Source organism: Oncorhynchus gorbuscha, unplaced genomic scaffold (assembly GCF_021184085.1).
Source record: "Oncorhynchus gorbuscha isolate QuinsamMale2020 ecotype Even-year unplaced genomic scaffold, OgorEven_v1.0 Un_scaffold_11919, whole genome shotgun sequence".
In the NCBI taxonomy this organism is placed as follows: Eukaryota; Metazoa; Chordata; class Actinopteri; order Salmoniformes; family Salmonidae; genus Oncorhynchus; species Oncorhynchus gorbuscha.
This window is the reverse complement of record NW_025754376.1, coordinates 1-9,220: the sequence shown is the minus strand read 5'-3', so window position 1 is coordinate 9,220 and position 9,220 is coordinate 1. Positions and strand designations below refer to the sequence as shown.

The 9,220-nt window shown below is 41.6% G+C and overlaps 1 protein-coding gene across 1 annotated transcript; it reads left to right on the top strand.

Annotated features, from left to right (window-relative positions):
- Positions 1–646: 646 nt before the first annotated feature.
- LOC124030478 (complement factor I-like) lies at positions 647–3,531 on the top strand (the record flags this gene model as incomplete). Its single annotated transcript, XM_046341809.1, has 4 exons — positions 647–836; positions 2,161–2,336; positions 2,795–2,896; positions 3,216–3,531. Coding segments are annotated over 4 exons (686 nt in total), but the record flags the coding sequence as incomplete, so codon positions are not given.
- Positions 3,532–9,220: the final 5,689 nt, after the last annotated feature.

Below are 9,220 nucleotides of genomic sequence, written 5' to 3'. Positions count from 1 at the left end.
TCTCTCTCCCTCTCTCTCTGTCTCGCTCTCTTCTCTCTCATTCTCATTCTCTCTCTCTCTCTCTCTCTCTCTCTCTCTCTCTCTCTCTCTCTCTCTCTCTCTCTCTCTCTCTCTCTCTCTCTCTCTCTCTCTCTCTCTCTCTCTCTCTCTCCCTCTCTCTCATCTCTCTCGCGTCTCTCTCTCTCGCTCTCTCTCTCTCTCTCTCTCTCTCCTCTCTCTCTCTGCGCTCTCTTCTCTCTCTCTCTCGCATTCTCTCTCTCTCTCTCATTCTCTCTCTCTCTCTCTCTCTCTCTCTCTCTCTCTCTCTCTCTCTCTCTCTCTCTCTCTCTCTCTCTCTCTCTCTCTCTCTCTCTCTCTCTCTCTTCTCCTCTCTCTCTCTCTCTCTCTCTCTCTCTCTCTCTCTCTCTCTCTCTCTCTCCTCTCTCTCGCTCCCTCTCTCTCTCTCTCCCTCCCTCTCTCTCTCTCTCTCTCTCTCTCTCTCTCTCTCTCTCTCTCTCCCTCCTCTGTCTCGCTCCCTCTCTCTCATTCTCATTCTCTCTGTCTCTCTGCTCTCTCTCTCTCTCTCTCTCTCTCTCTCTCTCTCTCTCTCTCTCTCTCTCTCTCTTCTCTCTCTCTCTCTCTCTCTCATTCTCTCTCTCATTCTCTCTCTCTCTCTCTCTCTCTCTCTCTCTCTCTCTCTCTCTCTCTCTCTCTCGCTCTCGCTCTCGCTCTCGCTCTCTCTCTCTCTCAAGGCCCAAACCAGAGGTGTACTGGATCAAGTTCAGTCTCTGGAAGAAGAGATCAATTCAGGGAACAACAGACATCGTTCCTGTCAAGAACATCATCATACACCACAAGTAATGGATTCGTTTTATAGATGATCAGTGTTTTTTTGTTCAACTGCTAATGCCCTTAAAGATGAGATTTGCATAAGCATCCCCCCAGGCTCATTAAAGGTGAAACAGCATCACTGGTCGCCCCCAGGCTCATTAAAGGTGAAACAGCATCACTGGTCGCCCCCAGGCTCATTAAAGGTGAAACAGCATCACTGGTCGCCCCCATGCTCATTAAAGGTGAAACGTTGCTGCTGGTCGCCCCCGGCTCATTATAGGTTAAACAGCATCACTGGTCGCCCCCAGGCTCATTAAAGGTGAAACAGCATCACTGGTCGCCCCCATGCTCATTAAAGGTGAAACGTTGCTGCTGGTCGCCCCCGGCTCATTATAGGTTAAACAGCATCACTGGTCGCCCCCAGGCTCATTAAAGGTGAAATTTAATAGTCCCGTATCAGAGGACAGATACAGCTGTCTACAGCACTGGTCCTTCAATAGTCCCGTATCAGAGGACAGATACAGCTGTCTACAGCACTGGGTCTTCAATAGTCCCGTATCAGAGGACAGATACAGCTGTCTACAGCACTGGGCCTTCAATAGTCCCGTATCAGAGGACAGATACAGCTGTCTACAGCACTGGGTCTTCAATAGTCCTGGAGGAGAGAGGCCCAACTCGGCTGAACATTTGTCGTTGTTTCGCCAAGCGAGGAGTTTTTGTTCGGAGGTCGATGGAGTACCACAGTATGAGTTCCATAATACCCATAAAACCTAGGGGTCAAACAGGGAAATGGTTCCGATTATTTTTCCTCCATTCATTTTCCCCCAGAGGGGATTTTAGAAAACCTTAAAATAAGGGCTGTGTTTCATGTAGGTCTACCCTGACGGGGCGTTTTGATAACCATAGGGGATTTTAGAAAACCTTAAAATAAGGGCTGTGTTTCATGTAGGTCTACCCTGATGGGGCGTTTTGATAACCATGTCAAATCTCTCTCTCACAAGGTATGACCCTAACTCCTATGAGAATAACATAGAGATGGAGAAACTGGACCTAACCCCTACACCTCTCTCCTCCCCGAAACTCTGACCCCTAACCCCTCCCACCCTGACCCCTCCAACCCTGACCCCTCCAACCCCGACCCCTCTACCCTGACCCCTCCAACTCTGACCCCTCTACCCTGACCCCATCTACCCTGACCCCTCCAACCCTGACCCCATCCACCCCTGACCCCTCCAACCCTGACCCCATCCACCCTGACCCCTCCAACCCTGACCCCATCCACCCTGACCCCTCCAACCCTGACCCCTCCAACCTGACCCCTACTCCCTGACCTCTAACCTCTCTCCCCAGGTACAATGCTAACACGTATGAGAATGACATAGCCCTGATAGAGATGGAGAAGCTTCCATTCAAGGCCCAGTGTTTTGAAGAGAACCCAGCAGTCAGTGCTGTGTGTGTTCCCTGGTCCGTACAACTGTTCAACCCTAACCATACCTGCAGCATATCAGGCTGGGGGAGGAAGAAAGGTAGGTGTGTGTGTGTGTGTGTGTGTGTGTGTGTGTGTGTGTGTGTGTGTGTGTGTGTGTGTGTGTGTGTGTGTGTGTGTGTGTGTGTGTGTGTGTGTGTGTGTGTGTGTGTGTGTGTGTGTGTGTGTGTGTGTGTGTGTGTGTGTGTGTGCTAGTTGTGTCCTGCCTTTATACTGTGGTTTGTGTGTGTGTGTGTGTGTGTGTGTGCTAGTTGTGTCCTGCCTTTATACTGTGGTTTGTGTGTGTGTGTGCTAGCTGTGTCCTGCCTTTATACTGTGGTTTGTGTGTGTGTGTGTGTGTGTGTGTGTGTGTGTGCTAGTTGTGTCCTGCCTTTATACTGTGGTTTGTGTGTGTGTGTGCTAGTTGTGTCCTGCCTTTATACTGTGGTTTGTGTGTGTGTGTGTGTGCTAGTTGTGTCCTGCCTTTATACTGTGGTTTGTGTGTGTGTGTTTATTCAGATGGTTCGTCATCTGATGTGCTGCTCTGGGCCAACGTCTCTCTGATCGCCAACTGTCAAGAATTCTACGGTCCGCGTTACTACGATGGAATGATGTGCGCAGGTACATACAAAATGTGTTTTCCAAATTCCTCAGTGGGTTCTTTTGATTCTAACAATGGTAAATGAAGGAATGGATTATATTTGAATATATATTTTTTAAATACATTTAAAATAATCAACAATGACTATTTATACTGAATTATCTCTCTCTGTCTTTTCCTAATGGGTGTGTGTGTGTGTGTGTGTGTGTGTGTGTGTGTGTGTGTGTGTGTGTGTGTGTGTGTGTGTGTGTGTGTGTGTGTGTGTGTGTGTGTGTGTGTGTGTGTGTGTGTGTGTGTGTGTGTGTGTGTGTGTGTGTGTGTGTGTGTGTGTGTGTGTAGGTGATCTGGACGGCCACGTGGACTCGTGTCAGGGTGATTCTGGAGGTCCTCTGGTGTGCCAGGACTCTCTAGGTGTTTCCTACCTCTGGGGTATTGTCTCCTGGGGGGAGAAGTGTGGGCAGGCCAAGTTCCCTGGAGTGTACACTAAAGTGGCACACTACTTCGACTGGATCCGCACTCACACTGGCTGGGCTGCTGTCACTAAATACAACCTGTAATATCACCCCACCTGGTGTCCCAGGTCTAAATCAGGCCCTGATCATTAATACCATCCCACCTGGTGTCCCAGGTCTAAATCAGGCCCTGGTTGTTAATATCACCCACCTGGTGTCCCAGGTCTAAATCAGGCCCTGGTTGTTAATATCACCCACCTGGTGTCCCAGGTCTAAATCAGGCCCTGGTTGTTAATACCATCCCACCTGGTGTCCCAGGTCTAAATCAGGCCCTGATCATTAATACCACCCCACCTGGTGTCCCAGGTCTAAATCAGGCCCTGATCATTAATACCATCCCACCTGGTGTCCCAGGTCTAAATCAGTCCCTGATCAGAGAGGAACAATGGGAAAAAGCAGTTGAACAGGCTTCGAGGTCCAGATTTGAATTTGAGCGATATAGCCTATTCATACATAATAAATCGCTATTACCATGTTATACGTTGTTTATGCTGGATGATGCCAATAAAGAACTTGAGAACCCAGTTGTTTGTTACATGATTTTATTTCTTGATTTGATGTTTGTTTTTTATTTTTAAAAGGGTTTATGGTGTAGTTTTCCTGCATATATAAACTTGGACTCTTACTGTGCCTTGTCACTGTCCCTTTAAATACAGAGTGGACCTCTCTCTCTCTGCTCTCTACTTCCTGTCTGTTACCTCTCTCTCTCTGTCAGAGTGGACCTCTCTCTCTCTCTGCTCTCTACTTCCTGTCTGTTACCTCTCTCTCTCTCTGCTCTCTACTTCCTGTCTGTTATCTCTCTCTCTCTCTGCTCTCTACTTCCTGTCTGTTACCTCTCTCTCTCTCTGTGTATCTTTCTATTCTCCTCCCCTTTTTCTCTCTGTCCCTCATTCAATTCAAAGGGCTTTCTCTCTCCTGCCCTGCTCTCTACTTCCTGTCTGTTGTCTCTCTCTCTCTCTCTCTCTGTGTATATCTTTCTATTCTCTCCCTCCCTTTTCTCTCTGTCCTCTCAATTCAATTCAAAGGGCTTTCTCTCTCCCGTCTCTGCTCTCTACTTCCTGTCTGTTATCTCTCTCTCTCTCCAATGGGATTTTGCTGAAGTTCATGTACAGCGTAGCAACTTTTGATTGACGTCCCCGCAGTCCACTTGTAGCCAACTGTTCTGGCCAAAAGGCAATCAAGTTACCGGGGCGGAAGTTCCGTTCGTATCTAAAAGACGTCAATGGGACCCATTTGAATGATTGAGCAACCCCGCTGTGTACGGAAAGTTAGTCAACAGCATCCTATGGAAAATACAGATATTCAACAATATATCCAGGTAGGCTACTGCATCTATCATCATCAGTATTTCATTATCAATGATTATTCGTGCTAAGAATAGATGGCATTTGTTTTTTTAAGCAATCTCCAGGCATCAATTGTTTAACCTGCTGTCAACATCGCGGTGCGAGAGGGTTTTCACTTATTGTTTCGTCGTAATCATTTTAAAATAGTAAACTGGATCCGAGATGAGTAACAACTAGGGATTTTTTCAAACTAAATCCATTATTGTAGCACGTGTCTGTTCTTGGTGTCATTAAACAGGGTGTCAATTGTTTCAATAGATCTTTATCATTCCAATTAGACTGGTTTCCAATAGGTAGTTATCATTCCAATTAGACTGGTTTCCAATAGGTAGTTATCATTCCAATTAGACTGGTTTCCAATAGGTAGTTATCATTCCAATTAGACTGGTTTCCAATAGGTAGTTATCATTCCAATTAGACTGGTTTCCAATATATCTTTATCATTCCAATTAGACTGGTTTCCAATAGGTAGTTATCATTCCAATTAGACTGGTTTCCAATAGGTAGTTATCATTCCAATTAGACTGGTTTCCAATAGGTCGTTATCATTCCAATTAGACTGGTTTTCAATATGTCGTTATCATTCCAATAGGTCGTTATCATTCCAATTAGACTGGTTTTCAATAGGTCGTTATCATTCCAATAGGTCGTTATCATTCCAATAGGTCGTTATCATTCCAATAGGTCGTTATCATTCCAATTAGACTGGTTTCCAATAGGTCGTTATCATTCCAATTAGACTGGTTTCCAATAGGTAGTTATCATTCCAATAGGTCGTTATCATTCCAATTAGACTGGTTTCCAATTGGTTGTTATCATTCCAATAGGTCGTTATCATTCCAATAGGTCGTTATCATTCCAATAGGTCGTTATCATTCCAATTAGACTGGTTTCCAATAGGTCATTATCATTCCAATTAGACTGGTTTCCAATAGGTAGTTATCATTCCAATAGGTCGTTATCATTCCAATTAGACTGGTTTCCAATAGGTCTTTATCATTCCAATAGGTCTTTATCATTCCAATAGGTCGTTATCATTCCAATAGGTCGTTATCATTCCAAGGGGTCGTTATCATTCCAATAGGTCGTTATCATTCCAATTAGACTTGGTTTTCAACAGGTCGTTATCATTCCAATAGGTCGTTATCATTCCAATAGGTCGTTATCATTCCAATAGGTCGTGTTATCATTTCAATGAGGTCGTTATCATTCCAATTAGACTGGTTTCCAGGCGTTATCATTCCAATTAGACTGGTTTCAATAGGTCGTTATCATTCCATTAGACTGGTTTCCACAGTCGTTGATTATCATTCCAATTAGACTGGTTTTCAATAGGTCGTTATCATTCCAATTAGACTGGTTTCCAATAGGTAGTTATCATTCCAATTAGACTGGTTTCCAATAGGTAGTTATCATTCCAATTAGACTGGTTTCCAATAGGTCGTTATCATTCCAATAGGTCGTTATCATTCCAATTAGACTGGTTTTCCAATAGGTAGTTATCATTCCAATTAGACTGGTTTCCAATAGGTAGTTATCATTCCAATTAGACTGGTTTCCAATAGGTCGTTATCATTCCAATTAGACTGGTTTCCAATAGGTAGTTATCATTCCAATAGGTCGTTATCATTCCAATTAGACTGGTTTTCAATAGGTCGTTATCATTCCAATAAGGTCGCTATCATTTCCAATAGGTCGCTATCATTCCCAATAGGTCGTTATCATTCCAATAGGTCGTTATCATTCCAATAGTCGTTATCATTCCAATTAGACTGGTTTCAATAGGTCGTTATCATTCCAATTAGACTGGTTTCAATAGGTAGTTATCATTCCAATAGAATTAGATTATCATTCCAATTAGACTGGTTTCCAATAGGTCGTTATCATTCCAATAGGTCGTTATCATTCCAATAGGTCGTTATCATTCCAATAGGTCGTTATCATTCCAATTAGACTGGTTTCCAATAGGTCGTTATCATTCCAATTAGACTGGTTTCCAATAGGTAGTTATCATTCCAATAGGTCGTTATCATTCCAATTAGACTGGTTTCCAATAGGTCTTTATCATTCCAATAGGTCTTTATCATTCCAATGGTCGTTATCATTCCACATTAGGTCGTTATCATTCCAATAGGTATTATCATTCAATTAGACTGGTTTTCAATAGGTCGTTATCATTCCAATGATTGTTATCATTCCAACAGGTCGTCATTTCAATAGGTCGTTATCATTTTAATAGGTAGTTATCATTCCAATTAGACTGGTTTCAGGTCGTTATCGATTCCAATTAGACTGGTTTCCAACAGGTCGTTATCATTCCAATTAGACTGGTTTTCCAATAGGTAGATTATCATTCCAATTAGACTGGTTTTCAATAAGGTCGTTATCATTCCACTAGACTGGTTTCCAATAGGTAGTTATCATTCCAATTAGACTGGTTTCCAATAGGTAGTTATCATTCCAATTAGACTGGTTTCCAATAGGTCGTTATCATTCCAATAGGTCGTTATCATTCCAATTAGACTGGTTTCCAATAGGTCTTTATCATTCCAATAGGTTGTTATCATTCCAATTAGACTGGTTTCCAATAGGTAGTTATCATTCCAATTAGACTGGTTTCCAATAGGTAGTTATCATTCCAATAGGTCGTTATCATTCCAATAGGTCGTTATCATTCCAATAGGTCGTTATCATTCCAATAGGTCGTTATCATTCCAATAGGTCTTTATCATTCCAATAGGTCGTTATCATTCCAATAGGTCTTTATCATTCCAATAGGTCGTTATCATTCCAATAGGTCTTTATCATTCCAATAGGTCGTTATCATTCCAATAGGTCTTTATCATTCCAATAGGTCGTTATCATTCCAATAGGTCGTTATCATTTCAATAGGTCGTTATCATTTCAATAGGTCGTTATCATTCCAATTAGACTGGTTTCCAATAGGTCTTTATCATTCCAATAGGTCTTTATCATTCCAATAAAATTAAGGTCGTTATCATTCCAATAGGTAGTTATCATTCCAATTAGACTGGTTTCCAATAGGTCTTTATCATTCCAATAGGGTCGATTATCATTCCAATAGGTCTTTATCATTCCAATAGGTCGTTATCATTCCAATAGGTCTTTATCATTCCAATAGGTCGTTATCATTCCAATAGGTCGTTATCATTTCAATAGGTCGTTATCATTTCAATAGGTAGATTATCATTCCAAATTAGACTGGTTTCCAATAGGTCTTTATCATTCCAATAGGTCTTTATCATTCCAATAGGTCGTTATCATTCCAATAGGTAGTTATCATTCCAATTAGACTGGTTTCCAATAGGTCTTTATCATTCCAATAGGTCGTTATCATTCCAATAGGTAGTTATCATTCCAATTAGACTGGTTTCCAATAGGTCTTTATCATTCCAATAGGTCGTTATCATTCCACAGTCCGTTATCATTCCAATTAGACTGGTTTCCAATAGGTCTTTATCATTCAATAGGTCTTTATCATTCCAATAGGTCGTCGTTATCATTCCAATAGGTAGTTATCATTCCAATTAGACTGGTTTTCCAATAGGTCTTTATCATTCCAATAGGTCGTTATCATTCCAATAGGTAGTTATCATTCCAATTAGACTGGTTTCAATAAGGTCTTTATCATTCCAATAGGTCGTTATCATTCCAATAGGTCGTTATCATTCCAATTAGACTGGTTTTCCAATAGGTAGTTATCATTCCAATTAGACTGGTTTCAATGAGTCGTTATCATTCCAATTAGACTGGTTTCCAATGAGTCGTTATCATTCCAATAGGTCGATTATCATTCCAATAGACGTTATCATTCAATAGGTCGTTATCATTCCAATTAGACTGGTTTCCAATAGGTCGATTATCATTCAACAGGTCGTTATCATTCCAATAGGGATCAACAGGTCGTTATCATTCCAATAGGTAGTTATCATTCCAATAGACTGGTAGTTATCATTCCAAGGTCGTTATCATTCCTGGTTATCATTCCAATAGGTCGTTATCATTCCAATAGGTCGTTATCATTCCAATAGGTCGTTATCATTCCAATAGGTCGTTATCATTCCAATAGGTCGTTATCATTCCAATAGGTCGTTATCATTTCAATAGGTCGTTATCATTCCAATAGGTCGTTATCATTGAAACGTTACAATAAGTTGCAGAGTGTTCCATTTCCCAGCTGGGAGGCAAGGAGAGACACACAGCTCTGCTAAAACCATAGTTAAACAAGATAATAACTGATTAGTCAATATGGATAGTTAAACAAGATAATAACTGATCAGTCTATATGGATAGTTAACAAGATAATAACTGATCAGTCTATATGGATAGTTAACAAGATAATAACTGATCAGTCTATATGGATAGTTAAACAAGATAATAACTGATTAGTCAATATGGATAGTTAAACAAGATAATAACTGATCAGTCTATATGGATAGTTAACAAGATAATAACTGATCGGTCT